This window comes from Tursiops truncatus, chromosome 9 (assembly GCF_011762595.2).
Source record: "Tursiops truncatus isolate mTurTru1 chromosome 9, mTurTru1.mat.Y, whole genome shotgun sequence".
Taxonomy (NCBI): Eukaryota; Metazoa; Chordata; class Mammalia; order Artiodactyla; family Delphinidae; genus Tursiops; species Tursiops truncatus.
The window spans coordinates 29,757,849-29,774,270 of NC_047042.1; the positions used below are offsets into that span (position 1 = coordinate 29,757,849).

At 38.5% G+C, this 16,422-nt stretch overlaps 1 protein-coding gene across 8 annotated transcripts in view; it reads left to right on the plus strand.

Annotated features, from left to right (window-relative positions):
* The window catches only part of CROT (carnitine O-octanoyltransferase), a 93,574-nt gene that overhangs the window by 49,070 nt on the left and 28,082 nt on the right, over window positions 1-16,422 (plus strand). For 6 of the 8 annotated variants that reach the window (XM_033862958.2, XM_033862959.2, XM_073809616.1 and 3 more), the window contains one exon: window positions 12,321-13,293. The exons of 1 other annotated variant lie outside the window; for it this stretch is intronic. In XM_033862958.2, coding sequence (XP_033718849.1) covers window positions 12,321-12,441 — 121 coding nt within the window. In that variant the 3' untranslated portion in view covers window positions 12,442-13,293. Of the gene's footprint in view, window positions 1-238; window positions 1,544-12,320; window positions 13,294-16,422 lie in introns of those variants that run through there. One more of the 8 variants, XM_033862956.2, reaches the window with a different exon arrangement.

Sequence of the window (16,422 nt, forward strand, 5' to 3'; positions counted from 1 at the left end):
AACCTGGTAGGGTAAAGAGAGGTAGAGAACAAGGTAATAGCGAATTGACAGAAAGGCTTGGAAAGTCCCCTTTCACAGAGTGTGGCCGTCTCTTCACAGGGATCTGTCAGAGCTTGGGAATTTAGATAATGGGGGTACATATAGCACTGTATGAATAAGAAGAGAGCAGGCTTAGAGGCATTTCAGGTGGAATGTGAAAAATGGGAATAATATGTGTGACACCTTATCTTTGATAAAGGAGGCAAGAATATACAACGGAGAAAAGACAGCCTCTTCAATAAGTGGTGCTGGGAAAAACTGGACAGCTACATGTAAAAGAATGAAATTAGAACACTGCCTAACACCATACACAAAAATAAACTCAAAATGGATTAAAGACCTAAATGTAAGGCCAGACATCATCAAACTCTTCGAGGAAAACACAGGCAGAACACTCTATGACATAAATCTCAGCAAGATCCTTTTTGACCCACCTCCTAGAGAAATGGAAATAAAAACAAAAATAAACAAATGCGACCTAATGAAACTTAAAAGCTTTTACACAGCAAAGGAAACGATAAACAAGACGAAAAGACAACCCTCAGAATGGGAGAAAATATTTGCCAATGAAGCAGCTGACAAAGGATTAATCTCCAAAATTTACAAGCAGCTCATGCAGCTCAATATCAAAAAAACAAACAACCCAATCCAAAAATGGGCAGAAGACCTAAATAGACATTTCTCCAAAGAAGATATACAGATTTCCAACAAACACATGAAAGAATGCTCAACATCATTAATCATTAGAGAAATGCAAATCAAAACTACAGTGCGGTATCATCTCACACCGGTCAGAATAGCCATCATCCAAAAATGTAGAAACAGTAAATGCTGGAGAGGGTGTGGAGAAAAGGGAACACTCTTGCACTGCTGGTGGGAATGTGAATTGATACAGCCACTATGGAGAACAGTATGGAGGTTCCTTAAAAAACTAAAAACAGAACTACCATACGACCCAGCAATCCCACTACTGTGCGTATACCCTGAGAAAACCATAATTCAAAAAGAGTCATGTACCAAAGTGTTCATTGCAGCTCTATTTACAATAGTCAGGACATGGAAGCAACCTAAGTGTCCATTGACAGATGAATGGATAAAGAAGATGTGGTACATATATACAATGGAATGTTACTCAGCCATAAAAAAAAAAAACGAAATTGAGTTATTTGTAGTGAGGTGGATGGACCTAGAGTCTGTCATACAGAGGGAAGTAAGTCAGAAAGAGATAAACAAATACCATATGCTAACACATATATATGGAATCAAAAAAAAAATTGTCATGAAGAACCTAGGGGCAAGACGGGAATAAAGACACAGACCTGCTAGAGGATGGACTTGAGGATACAGGGAGGGGGAAGGGTAAGCTGTGACAAAGTGAGAGAGTGGCATGGACATATATATACTACCAAACGTAAAATAGATAGCTAGTGGGAAGCAGCCACATAGCACAGGGAGATCAGCTCAGTGCTTTGTGACCACCTAGAGGGGTGGGATAGGGAGGGTGGGAGGGAGGGAGACGCAAGAGGGAAGAAATACGGGGACATATGTATATGTATAACGGATTCACTTTGTTATAAAGCAGAAACTAACACACCATTGTAAAGCAATTATACTCCAATAAAGATGTTTAAAAAAAAAAAATCGGATGTGGCCAGATGTGGCAGGGCCCCCCACGGTAACCAGAGCTCTCACCCTTGGTCCACTCTGAGGCTGCATTCAGTGTTTAAATGCAATGCTAGGAGACCAGTTCCAGTCTGCTGTACATGATGGAGCGATAAAGTTTTACTGAAGATTTTTTGGAGGAGATGTGGAAGAAGAGTGACATTGCATACCACGTGGCAAACATCACAGCAGTTCCCTTTAAACATCTATGTTCCACCGGAATTTCCTCTCTAAATATCAGCCTTCTGGGACTTCCCTCGTGGTCCAGTGAGCAAGACTCCGTGCTGTGGTGCTCCAAGGACAAGGGTGTTTCAAGGACAAAGGACGACCCTGCCTGAAAACGTTTCAGTGTCACACCCCCTACTGGACTCTTAATCACCCTCCCCACCATGTTGCGATGGTTATGAAATTCCTGAGGCCACCTGGGCGATGGGACCTGTCCCAAATAAGGAAAGGCATCTGCCCTGTCCCACTCCCACTCTATAGAAGGAAGGTATATATGCCTCGACCAATCAGTAAATGAAATTTTCACCTTGGACCATTCCTTTGTTCTCTGGCTGTAAAAACTGACTAATAGCACATGTTCGGAATAGGAAGTCAGCCCACTCTTCTGGCAGCGACCGTTCCCTCTAATAACTTCTGTCTTCTTTAAAAAAAAATGTGTGACATAGTTCAGTTTCTAAGGTACTGTTTTTCTATTTTTCCTTTTTTAAAGAGTTTACATTCAGTGTTATTTTTTCAAAATTTTATCATCTGTCCCCATGTCAAGCGTGATTTGTGCATACCAGGGGTGCTTGTATTTGTTGGCATCCAAGTCTTAGATGATGTATTCCCAGAGTATTCAGTGTCTGTACATTAATCTACAAATTGAAGGTTGAATGATGGATCTTATTAGCCATGTTTATCCTTTACCAGGTCCAAAATCATCATCACATACAGAGAATAACTAAAGGATTCTAACATATTCTCTGACAAGTCGTGGATGTTACATTGCATGCAGTGATAAGAGTTTAAGCCAGATATGCCTCAGCTCTTTGACTTTTTGAAAAATGTATTTTTAATGATCCTGGGACAGTTTCCATTCACTTATTCAGGAAATATTTAATGAGAACTTAAAATGTGCCAAGGATTGTTTTAGGTGCTAAGGACACAAGACAGACAAAACCCCTCTCTTAAAGATAGTATTTTCTACTTGGGAAACAGGAACAAGAGCAAACAAATAAGCAGGATAACTGCAAATAGTGACGACGGTTGTAGAGCAAATAATCAAATTGTTGTGGTAATAGAGACAAACTGGTAGAGTCAGAGCACTGCTTTATATAGTAAGTGGTCAGGGAAGGTGTCTGAGGGAGGGATGATGAAACTGAGATGTTAAGGATGTGAAGGAATCCGTCATATGAATAACCAGGAAAACAGCTCTCCAGAATCTGGTCCCTGCTTGCTCTCTCCAACTCTGCCACCCTGGCTGGGCCACCGTCTTCTCCCACTTAGGTCGCTGCAACAGGTTCTCTGCGGTCTTCTTGCCGCCACCTGTCCTTCCCTACAGACCATTCTCTATACAGCAGCCCTGATGGCCAAATGGAACTCAACTCGTATTGTTCTCCTACTCAGAACCCGCCGAGGGCTTTTTCTTTCACTCACGCAAGATCCAAAGTCCGCCTGAGAGACCCTACATGATCTAGGTCTCATCTACCTCTCTGACCCTGTCTCCTACAAGGCTGCCACTGATTCCCTTGTACCTTGAACATGCCAGGCAAGCGCCCTCCTCAAGGCCTTCACGGTCATGATTTCCTCGGCTTAGTAGTCTCTTCCTTGAAATACGTGCAAGGATGACTCCCTTATTTCAGATAGGTATTTGCTGTCATCTGAGAGGCCTTCCCTGACCGTCTAAAATAGCATTTTTCCCCCTTCCCCACACACACCTGCTGCATTTTAACCACCGTGTGTGTGTGTGTGTGTGTGTGTGTATGTACTTATTTGCATGTTACCTATCTTTCCTTCCTAGAATACAGTCCCACAAACATGGTCTTTGTTTTTGTATCCCCAGCTCTGTAACCATACCTCATAAATATGTTGCACTCAGTAAATGTTTCACAATGACTTTGTTGTTTAACGTAAGCATACAGGTGTGAGGGTAGGGAAGAGCTTGGAATTTTAAGGGACAGAGGCACTATGGCTCTACATTAACAATTGAGTGGGAGGGTGGTAGAAGAAGAGATTGAAGAGCAGTAGACAAGAGCTAAATCTGGTAGGGAGGGCAGTGTTCTCAGCCCTGAGTGCACATGAGAATCACCTGGAGAACTTTAAAAACAGCACTCCTGGAGATACTGATTTGGTTGCGGTGGTCAGTTGATGTAGGGCCTTGTAACATGCTAAGGAGTCTGGATTTTCTCCTAAAAATAATAGAAAGCATTTTACCAATTTTAAGCATGAAAGGTACATTTTATTTACATGTGAAAAGGATCCTTGGCTGTTACGTGCAATATAAATTAGGTGGTCAGTACTATGAGCAAGAATGAGATGAAGGAAAAAAAAATGAGATGAAGGAAATCAGGAAGCATGGATGATACATTGAACGAGGCAGTTGATACTGAGGGTGGAGAGCAGTAGAGGTATTTGAGAGGTATTTTGGAGGTAGAACCAGTAAGATTTACTGATAGATTGCTGATTCCGATGGTGGCATTTACTGGGATGGAAAAAATTAGAGGGGAAATGGCCATGTTAGGGTAGAATCAACAATTTTGTTTTCTACATGGTGACTTCAAGATTTCTGCTAATACAGGAATTTATTATAATTTATATACAAGAGAATATGCCAGTAGGCAGTTGGATATATGTTTGGAGTTCAGAAAATAGGTCAGATCTCGAAGTGTACATTTATGAGTCATTACTATGTATACACCCAAAATAGTTTTTAAATGAAATAACAATACATGGAAATTCTCTGAAAGGAATTTTTTCATTCACTATTAAGCTTGAAAATGTGTGACCTAAAGAATATTGGTTTACTTTTGAAATAGCATTTTATTTTATTTTATTTTTAGAACTACAATGCCATGTTTATTGTGAAGTGAAATTATTTGTTAGAGGAATTAATGAACACCCAGCATGTGGATATTTGGGCAATAATTTTTTTTTGTAATTTTATTTTTTTATACAGTAGGTTTTTATTATTTTATGCATATTAGTGTATATGTGTCAATCCCTATCTCCCAATTCATCCCACCATCCCTCACCCCCCCACTTTCCCCCCTTGGTGTCCATATGTTTGTTCTCTACATCTGTGTGTCTGTTTCGGCCTTGCAAACTGGTTCATCTGTACCATTTTTCTAGATTCCAAATATATGCGTTAATATACGATATTTGTTTTTCCCTTTCTGACTTACTCTGTATGACAGTCTCTAGGTCCATCCACGTCTCAACAAATGATGCAATTTCATTCCTTTCTATGGCTGAGTAATAGTCCATTGTATATATGTACCACATCTTTATCCATTCGTCTGTTGATGGGCATTTAGGTTGCTTCCATGACCTGGCTACTGTAAATAGTGCTGCAGTGAACATTGGGGTGCATGTGTCTTTTCTGAATTACGGTTTTGTTCTGGGTATGTGCCCAGTAGTGGGAATGCTGGATCATATGGTAATTCTATTTTTAGTTTTTTAAGGAACCTCCATACTGTTCTCCATAGTGGCTGCTGTATCAGTTTACATTCCCACCAACAATGCATTTGGTGGGAATGCACTGTTGCATTTTCCACACCCTCGCCACCATTGGTTGTTCGTAGATTTTCTGATGATGCCCATTCTAACCGATGTGAGGTGATACCTCACTGTCGTTTTGATTTGCATTTCTCTGATAATTAGTGATGTTTAGCAGCTTTTCATGTGCCTCTTGCCCATCTGTATGTCTTCTTTGGAGAAATGTCTAGTAAGGTCTTCTGCCCATTTTTGGATTGGGTTTTTTTTTTTTTTTTTATATTGAGCTGCATGAGCTGTTTATATATTTTGGAGAAAATCCTTTATCTGTTGATGCATTTGCAAATATTTTCTCTCATTCTGAGGGTTGTCTTTTCGTCTTGTTTCTAGTTTCCTTTGCTGTGCAAAAGCTTTTAAGTTTCATTAGGTCCCATTTGTTTATTTTTGTTTTTATTTCCATTACCCTGGGAGGTGGGTCAAAAAAGACTCTTTATGTCAAAGAGTATTCTTCCTATGTTTTCCTCTAAGAGTTTTGTAGTATCCAGTCTTACATTTAGGTCTTTAATCCATTTTGAGTTTATTTTTCTGTATGGTGTTAGGTAGTGTTCTAATTTCATCCTTTTACATGAACTGTCCAGTTTTCCCAGCACCACTTATTGAAAAGACTGTCTTTTCTCCATTGTATATCCTTGCCTCCTTTCTCATAGATTAGTTGACCATAGGTGCGTGGGCTTATCTCTGGGCTTTCTATCCTGTTCCATTGATATGTATTTCTGTTTTTGTGCCAGAACCATATTGTCTTGATTACTGTAGCTTTGTAGTATAGTCTTCAGTCAGGAGGTCTGATTCCTCCAGCTCCATTTTCTTTCCCTTAAAATTGCTTTGGCTATTTGAGCTCTTTTGTGTCTTCATACAAATTTTAAGATTTTTTGTTCTAGTTCTGTACAAAATGACATTGATAATTTGATAGGGATTGCATTGAATCTGTAGATTGCTTTGGGTAGTAGAGTCATTTTCACAATATTGATTCTTCCAGTCCAAAAACATGGTATCTGTCTCTCCATCTGTTTGTGTCGTCTTTGACTTCTTTCATCACTGTCTTATAGTTTTCTGCATACAGGTCTTTTACCTCCTTAGGTAGGTTTATTCCTTGGTATTTTATGCTTTTGCTGCAATGGTGAATGGGATTCTTTCCTTAATTTCTCTTTCTGATCTTTCATTGTTAGTGTATAGGAATGCAAGAGATTTCTGTGCATTAATTGTGTATCCTGCAACTTTACCAAATGCATTGATTAGCTCTAGTAGTTTTCTGGTGGCATCTTTAGGATTATCTATGTACAGTATATATCATCTGCAAACAGTGATAGTTTTACTTCTTCTTTTCCAGTTTGGATTCCTTTTATTTCTTTTTCTTCTCTGATTGCCGTGGCTAGGACTTCCAAAACTCTATTGAATAATAGTGGCAAGAGTGGACATCCTTGTCTTGTTCCTGACCTTAGAGGAAATGCTTTCAGTTTTTCACCATTGAGAATGATGTTTGCTGTGGGTTTGTCATACATGGCCTTTATTATTTTTAGGTAGGTTCCCTCTCTGCCCACATTCTAGAGAGTTTTTATCATAAATAGGTGTTGATTTTGTCAAAAGCTTTTTCTGCATCTATTGAGATGATCATATGGGTTTTTTTCTTCAACTTGTTAATATGGCGTATCACATTGATTTGTGTATGTTGAAGAATCCTTGCATCCCTGGGATAAATCCCACTTGTTCATGGTGCATGATCCTTTTAATGTGTTGTTGGAGTGTGTTTGCTAGTATTTTGTTGAGAATTTTTGCTAGTATTTTGTGGAGAATTTTTGCATCTATATTCATCAGTCATATTGGTCAGTAATTTTCTTTTTTTGTAGTATCTTTGTCTAGTTTTGGTATCAGGGTGATGGTGGCCTCGTAGAATGAGTTTGGGAGTGTTCCTTCCTCTGCAGTTTTTTGGAAGAGTTTGAGAAGGATGGGTGTTAGCTCTTCTCTAAATGCTTGGTAGATTTCACATGTAAAGTCATCTGGTCCTGGACTTTTGTTCGTTGGAGGATTCTTAATCACAGTTTCAATTTCATTACTTGTGATAGGTCTGTTCATATTTTCTGTTTCTTCCTGGTCAGTCTTGTAAGGTTATACTTTTCTAAAAATTTGTCCATTTCTTCCAGGTTGTCCATTTTATTGGCATAGAGTTGCTTGTAGTAGTCTCTTAGGATGCTTTGTATTTCTGCGGTGTCCATTGTAACTTCTCCTTTTTTCATTTCTAATATTATTGATTTGAGTCATCTCCCTCTTTTCCTTGATGAGTCTGGCTAAAGGTTTGTCAATTTTGTTTACCTTCTCAAAGAACCAGCTTTTAGTTTTATTGATCTTTGCTATTGTTTTCTTTGTTTCTATTTCATTTATTTCTGCTCTGATCTTTATGATTTCTTTCCTTCTATCAACTTTGGGTTTTGTCTGTTCTTCTGTCTCTAGTTCCTTTAGGAGTAAGGTTAGATTGTTTATTTGAGACCTTTCTTGTTTCTTGAGGTAGGATTGTATTGCTATAAACTTCCCTCTTAGAACTGCTTTTGCTGCATCCCATAGGTTTTGGGACATCGTATTTTCGTTGTCATTTATCTCTAGGTATTATTTGATTTCCTCTTTGATGTCTTCAGTGATCTCTTGGTTATTTAGTAATGTATTGTTTAGCCTCCACGTGTTTGTGTTTTTTACGGTTTTTCCCTGTAATTGATTTCTAATCTCATTGCGTTATGGTCAGAAAAGATGCTTGATATGATTTCAGTTTTCTTAAATTTACCAAGGCTTGATTTGTGACCCAAGATGTGATCTATCCTGGAGAATGTTCTGTGTGCACTCGAGAAGAAAGTGTAATCTGCTGTTTTTGGATGGAATGTCCTATAAATATCAATGAAATCTAACTGGTCTATTGTGTCATTTAAAGCTTGTGTTTCCTTTTTAATTTTCTGTCTGGATGATGTATCCGTTGGTGTTAGTGAGGTGTTGAAGTCCTCCCCTATTGTGTTACTGTCGATTTCCTCTTTTATAGCTGTTAGCATTTGCCTTATATACTGAGGTGCTCCTATGTTAGGTGCATATATATTTATAATTGTTATATTTTCCTCTTGGATTGATCCCTTGATCATTATGTAGTGTCCTTCCTTGTGTCTTGCAGCATTCTTTATTTTAAAGTCTATTTTATCTGATATGAGTATTGCTACTTCAGCTTTCTTTTCATTTCCATTTGCATGGAGTATCTTTATCCATCCCCTCACTTGCAGTCTGTATGTGTCCCTAGGTCTGAAGTGGGTCTCTTGTAGACAGCATGTATATGGGTCTTGTTTTTGCATCCATTCAGTGAGCCTGTGTCTTTTGGTTGGAGCATTTAATCCATCCACATTTAAGATAATTATTGATATGTGCGTTCCTAATACTGTTTTCTTAATTGTTTTTGGTTTGTTTTTGTAGGTTCTTTTCTTCTCTTTTGTTTCCCACTTAGAGAAGTTCCTTTAGCATTTGTTGTAGAGCTGGTTTGGTGGTGCTGAATTCTCTTAGCTTTTGCTTGTCTGTAAAGCTTTTGATTTCTTCATCGATTCTGAATGAGATCCTTGCTGGACAGAGTAATCTTGGTTGTAGGTTCTTCCCTTTCATCACTTTAAATATATGGTGCCACTCCCTTCTGGCTTGTCGAGCTTCTGCTGAGAAATCAACTGTTAACCTTATGGAAGTTCCCTTGTATGTTGTTGTTTTTTCCTTGTTGCTTTTAATAATTTGTCTTTAATTTTTGCCAATTTGATTCCTATGTGTCTTGGCATGTTTCTCCTTGGATTTATCATGCCTGGGACTCTCTGTGTCCTGGACTTGGGTGGCTATTTCCTTTCCCATGTTGGGGAAGTTTTTGATTATAATCTCTTCAGATATTTTCTTGGCTCCTTTCTCTCTCTCTCTTCTCCTTCTGGGACCCCTGTAATGTGAATTGTTGTGTTTAATGTTGTCCCAGAGGTCTCTTAGGCTGTCTTCATTTCTTTTCATTCTTTTTTCTTTATTCTGTTCCGCAGCAGTGAATTCCACCATTCTGTATTCCAGGTCACTTATCCATTCTTCTGCCTCAGTTATTCTGCTGTTGATTCCTTCTAGTGTATTTTTCATTTCAGTTATTGTATTGTTCATCTCTGTTTGTTTGTTCTTTTATTCTTCTAGGTCTTCGTTAAACATTTCTTGCATCTTCTCGATCTTTGCCTCCATTGTTTTTCTGAGGGCCTGGATCAACTTCACTGTCATTATTCTGAATTCTTTTCTGGAAGGTTGCCTATCTCCACTTCATTTAGCTGTTTTTCTGGGGGTTTATCTTATTCCTTCATCTGGTACATAGTCCTCTGCCTTTTCATTTTGTCTGTCTTTCTGTGGATGTGGTTTTTGTTCCACAGGCTGCAGGATTGTAGTTCTTCTTGCTTCTGCTGTCTGCCCTCTGGTGGATGCAGCTATCTAAGAGGCTTGTGCAAGCTTCCTGATGGGAGGGACTGGTGGTGTGTAGAGCTGGGTGTTGCTCTGGTGGGGAGAGGTCAGTAAAACTTTAATCTGCTTGTCTGCTGTTGGGTGGGGCTCGGTTCTCTCCATGTTAGTTGTTTGGCCTGAGGCAACCCAGCCCTAGAGCCTACCCGGCTGTTTGGTGGGGCTAATGGCGGACTCTGGGAGGGCTCACACCAAGGAGTACTTCCCAGAACTTTGAGCCACAGCCACCCCTGCCTCTTCAGGAGACCCTCCAGCACTAGCAGGCAGGTCTGGTTCAGTCTCCTATGGGGTCACTGCTCCTTCCCCTGGGTCCCGACACGCACACTACTTTGTGTGTGCCTTCCAAGAGTGGAGCCTCTGTTTCCCCCAGTCCTGTCGAAGTCCTGCAATCAAATGCCACTAGCCTTTGAGTCTGATTCTCTGGGAATTCCTCCTCCCATTGCCGGACCCCCAGACTGGGAAGCCTGACATGGGACTCAGAACCTTCACTCCAGTGGGTGGACCTCTTTGGTATTATTGTTCTCCAGTTTGTGAGTCACCCACCTAGTGGTTCTGGGATTTGATTTTATTGTGATCGCGCCTCTACTACCTTCTCACTGTGGCTTCTCCTGTGTCTTTGGATGTGGGGTATATTTTTTGGTGAGTTTCAGTGTCTTCCTGTCGACGATTGTTCAGCAGTTAGTTGTGATTCCAGTGCTCTTGCAAGAGGGAGTACAACATTTTATTTTAAATGTACTGCATGCTCAATGTAAAAAAATTTGTAAAATATGGAAAAATATAGGAACAAAGTTAACATTTCCATTATAAGACATAAGACCATTATCTTTCTAATCTATAATATACATAGATTGTGTGTGTGTAATTATTACAAATTTAGATCATATTGTAAATATTTTAGTGTCCTTTTTGTGAATTGCACTCTCACTTAATATTACTTCAAGCATTTCCCAATGCCATTAAATATCCTTTGAGGTATTTTAATGGTTGAGGAATGTCTAGTCTTATGGATTTCATAATTTAACCACTTCCATACTATTTCCAGTTTTTCTCATTACAAATAATGATAGTATTTTATCTTTCCGTATTTCATCACATCATTGCCAGCTTTAGACATTATAAAGCAGTCTGTAGAAATTTTATAGGGAAAAATAACCTAACCTGAATTCTTATGAAGCAAAACATTTTCTCTTTGTTTATTGACATCTGTGTATATTCTTTTGTGAATTGTTCATGTAGGAATGATTGTTCTTTCTATAATTTAAAAATATAACTGAATTTTTAAAAAGTTTAACACATAAATAGAAATCGTTACTCTTTGCAAAGAAATACTTAGATCTTGCTAAATATTTGAGAAGTATATGCACAACATAGCGAGAAAATGCCTACTGATCATGAATCACTATGTGAAAACAAGGCAGGAATTTCTGTAGGTTGCTGTATATCTTTCAGCAAATGTAATCCATTCAAACATTGGTTTCATTATTATATACTGGACCAGAACATGTTTTTATTTTGTTCTGCTTAATCTAAAGTACCTGTCAAAGATACGTACTTTCCAGTCTTAATTTTTAGTGATGTGAAAATTGCATGCCGTCCACAAGCTTTACATTACACAACATTTTGATTTTAACTTGAGCATAATGCATGTTTTGCTGTAGAAAATTTGTGTGTCTGGAAAGGGGAAGGCTAGTTCCAAGAGTGTTAGTAGTGAGGTTTCGGCTCTGAGCCCACCAGAAGCCACGCTTCTTTCCTGTTTGTTTCAGCTTCTTGGGACCACTTTTATCACCTGCCAGATAGGGGATTTCTTCATCAGGAGGATCTAGAAGGATATGGTGGTGGAAGGCATATTTTGGTTTCAGGAGAGTTTCTCTCTGGTTTTTCTAGAAACAGCCTTTCTCTCCTCTTATCCTTCTTTCTCTATTTTATTATTTTTTTACTCTCTTCAAGCACTATATTCTTTTTCTTTAAAAATAGGTCAAGTTTTATTGCAGACAGTGGCATGAATTCATATTCTAACTCATTCCATTTGGGGCATGTTGGTAAGGTCTTTTACGTAAGGTCTTTTATGGGAAGAGGTGAGTTTGTTTAACACAATAAGACCTGACCCCAGAGCACTCTTGAGCTCTGGCTAGTTTTTTGTTTCCTTTTTGTCCTTGGGCTCTAGTCACACAGTAAATTAAGTGTTCCTAGCATTATATATAAATATGGCTATACTTTCTGTTGTGTCAGGTTACATTTACCTAATGTGAGCAATAAATCATATTACATATGTGACCAGCCAGATGGAATAAAGGTAATGGCTCTATTCACCATCTCAATTTGGAGCCTTTTTGTGTAGATTTTTGTGTTCTACTTCATCATTTATTATTTGTGCTTCACAGGTTTATTGTGGCCTGTACAGCCTGGAAATCATGTCCAGAGACTGATGCAGAAAAGCTAGTTCAGCAGACTTTCCGTGCTTTCAGTGATATGATGCAACTGATGGACATTGCTCATCTTTAGAGACTAATCATTTAGTAAGCACTTAACAAAACATATCATAAAACTGGATGCTGGGAGTGGGTTGGTGATGTGAGACAGGAAGAGATGTTGACTGAAGGAAACTTGTTGAATGTAGAAATTAGTAGAATTATGCTCTCTAAATTTATTCTGACATAGAAAGTAGAAATATTTTTAAGCTTCCTCTGATGCAGCAGCAATGCAAATTATGACTATAGAACTATGCAAACTTGAAGGTTAGCCTCAACGATGCAAATCTACAGATTTTCACAATGCAAATCTAACTTTTAAATATCTTTGTTGGTACCTATATAGGTAGTAAATCTTCTCTCTGAACATCCTCATAGACTCTTATCTTTCAAGCACTTTAACATTTTCTAGTTGCCAAAGGATATGAAATATATGATTGGATGCTAATTTCCCTGAAATCAATGATTCCACATTCACCACAGGGATATAAGTCTACTATGTTTGGGAGAGACCACTACAATTTAGTCTAAAAAAAGTTTATGTTGAACAGACAAAAGAATTCAGTTGTAGTAAGGAGGTTTACACCCTCTGACATGCATGAAAAACCCTAAAAAAATTTATTATAGTATATTGTTATAATTAGTTTTGTGAATATGAAATTAAAGCATTTATATTTAAAATCAGTGACTTTAAAAGGATTAAATACTAAATCAGATTGTCAGGATTTATTTTTCCTTTGTTCTGTTTTGTAGTTTCTATTCTCAGAAAATAAAATTCTCAAAATCATGTAGCTTCTTGTTTGGTGTTTTAGTAAGTGCTTCATTCCTGTTTGACCTTGTACTTTCTGATCAGTTATGTATTGTGTAATAAACCATGCAAAACCTACTGTCTTATGATCATTTCTCGTGACTGTGTTAGTTGACTGTGCCCATTTGGATGGCTCTGCTTCTGTCTTGCCTGAGTGAATTACACCGCTGCCATCACCAGGCTGCTGGGTGAGGCTGGGAAGTCTGAGACAACCTCACCACTGCCTGGGGACTTACTGGCTGGACCTCTCTCTGCATGGTCTTTGATCATTCAGGATTCTAGCCTGGACTTCATACTGGGCAGTGAGAATGTTGCAAGAGTGAAAGGTAGAAGTTCTAAGGCCTGTTTGATTGTTTTTAAATAATATCTAAAGAATTGGGTATTTTAGAAACTGATCGCCTCCTGCAGAGAAACCTCTTTTCACTCATGTTTTTAACATGTTCCTCTAACCTGCCTGAAGTTAAGAATCGTCTGGAATGCTTTTTACAAAAAGATTCCTGGGCCTTACCCACACCTACTGAGTCAGAATTTCTAGGAGCAAATGCCCCATGATCCTTATCAGGCAAGTCTGAGAATAATTACATAAGAGTAGGTTGAATTTTCACCTTGAGTCACTGTGGTAACGTACCCTTTGCCCCACTCCTCTCTTGGTTAACTGAAATTCAGTCTACTGCTACACATGGTTACATTTGAAAAATCCCTTGGTATATATGATTTATTACATATAGAAGACCTGATTTGGATAGATTACTGACCTAAACAACCTGTCACAGCAGTGAGAATGGGTATTGCTGCAGTAAATTAAGGAAAAAACATTTCAGAGTGGTTAGCTTCCAAGGGTTGCCTAGAATATTTCTTTTTGGTCTCCATCTAAACGTATTCCTTCTTGTTGAAGTGGATTAGTCTTCTGGGAAAATAAAACTATTTGTAAAAGTAATGCAGTTCTATAGAAACAGCATTTTATTGATGTTTCTTTCAAATGTTTCAAATTGCACTGAGATAATATGTACAGTTTTTATTAATGTGTTTTAAACATTTAAACAATATGCCTCTTTATATGGAACAAATGTGTGCCTACAGTTAGTTTGTCTAAGGACAATTCCATTTTCTCTTGGAATGTGATGATAAATCTGGGAATACATTCCTTTTTTTAAAACCTCAATTCTCTAGTAGAATAACTTGAAAATTTACCAATGAAGAGAGTATGCTATTGAACAATATATTTTAACTTTGTAACAAGGAAAATTGTTCCCAAACTACCCTGTCATCTACCCAATGAATCAGGACCATAAGAATCTTCCCTATGTCTGTGGCTTCTTTGAATTCTACAGTTTTATTTAATTAATTTTTAATTGATGTATGGTTGATTTACAATGTTAATTTCTGCTGTACAGCAAAGTGATTCACTTGTATATATTTTTTCCATTATGGTTTATCACATGACATTGAATATAGTTCTGTGTGCTGTATAGTAGGACCTTGTTTATCCATTGTGTATATAAAAGCTTGCATCTGCTACCCCCAACCTCCCACTCCGTCCCTCCCCCACCCCCCTCCGCCTTGGCAGCCACCAGTCTGTTCTCTATGTGCATGATTATGTTTCTTGTTCATGGATAGGTTCATTTGTGTCGTATTTTAGATTCCACATATAAATAACATAATGGTATTGTCTTTCTGACTTACTTCACTCAGTATGATAATCTAGTTGCATCCATGTTGCTGCAAATGGCATTATTTTGTTCTTTTTTATGGTTGAGTAGTATTCCATTGTATATCTGTTACACATTTTCTTTATCCATTCATTTGTCAATGGACATTTAGGTTGTTTGCATGTCTTGGTTATTGTGAATAGTGCTGCTATGAACATAAGGGTGCATGTATCTCTTTGGATTAGAGTTTTGTCTGGATATATGCCCAGGAGCAGGATTGCTGGATCATATGGGAACTCTATTTTTAGTTTTCTGAGGAACCTCCATACTGTTCTCCATAGTGGCTGTACCAGTTTACATTCTCACCAACAGTGTAAGAGGCTTCCCTTTTCTCCACACCGTCTCCAGCATTTGTTATTTGTGGACTTTTTAATGATGGCCATTCTGACCGGTGTGAGGTGATACCTCATTGTCCTTTTGAATTGCATTTCTCAGATAGTTAGTGAAGTTGAGCATCTTTTCATGTACCTGTTGGCCATCTGTATGTCTTCTTTGAGAAATGTCTGTTTAGGTCTTCTGCCCATTTTTCGATTAGGTTTTTTTGTTAAGTTGTATGAGCTGTTTGTGTATTTTGGAAATCAATCGGTTGTTGGTCACATTGTTTGCAAATATTTTCTCCCATTCTGCAGCTTGTCTTTTCATTTTGTATATAGTTTCCTTTGCTGTGCAAAACCCTGTAAGTTTGAATGGGTCCCATTCATTTATTTTTGTTTTTATTTCTGTTGCCTTGGGAGACTGACCTAAGAAAACATTGGTACAAGTTATGTCAGAGAATGTTTTGCCAGTTATCTCTTCTAGTAGTTTTATAGTGTCATGTCTTACGTTTAAGTCTTTAGGCCATTTTGAGTTTATTTTTGTGTATGGTGTGAAGGTGTGTTCTAGCTTCATTGATTTACATGTGGCTGTTCAGCTTTCCCAGCATCACTTGCTGAAGAGACTGTCTTTTTCCCATTGTATATTCTTGCCTCCTTTGTCAAAGATTAATTGACCATAGGCATGTGGGTTTATTTCTGGGCTCTCTATCCTGTTTCATTTATCCATATGTCTGTTTTTGTGCCAATACCATGCTGTTTTTTTTTAAACCTTTACATTTAAGTACTTCTTTAAAAATTATTTTTATTTTTGGCTGTGTTGGGTCTTCATTGCTGCAGGTGGGCTTTCTCTAGTTGTGGCAGGTGGGGGCTACTCTTAGTTGCGGTGTGTGGGCTTCTCATTGTGGTGGCTTCTCTTGTTGCGGAGTATGGGCTCCAGGCGCACGGGGTCAGTAGCTGTGGCTCGTGGGCTCTATAGCACAGGCTCAGTAGTTGTGGTGCACAGGCTTAGTTGCTCTATGGCATGTGGGATCTTCCTGGACCAGGGCTTGAACCTGTGTCCCCTGCATTGGCAGGTGGATTCTTAACCACTGCCCCACCAGGGAAGTTCCTCCATGCTGTTTTGATTACTGTAGCTTTGTAGTACTGTCTGAAGTCTGAGAGGGTTATGCCTCCTGGGTTCTTTT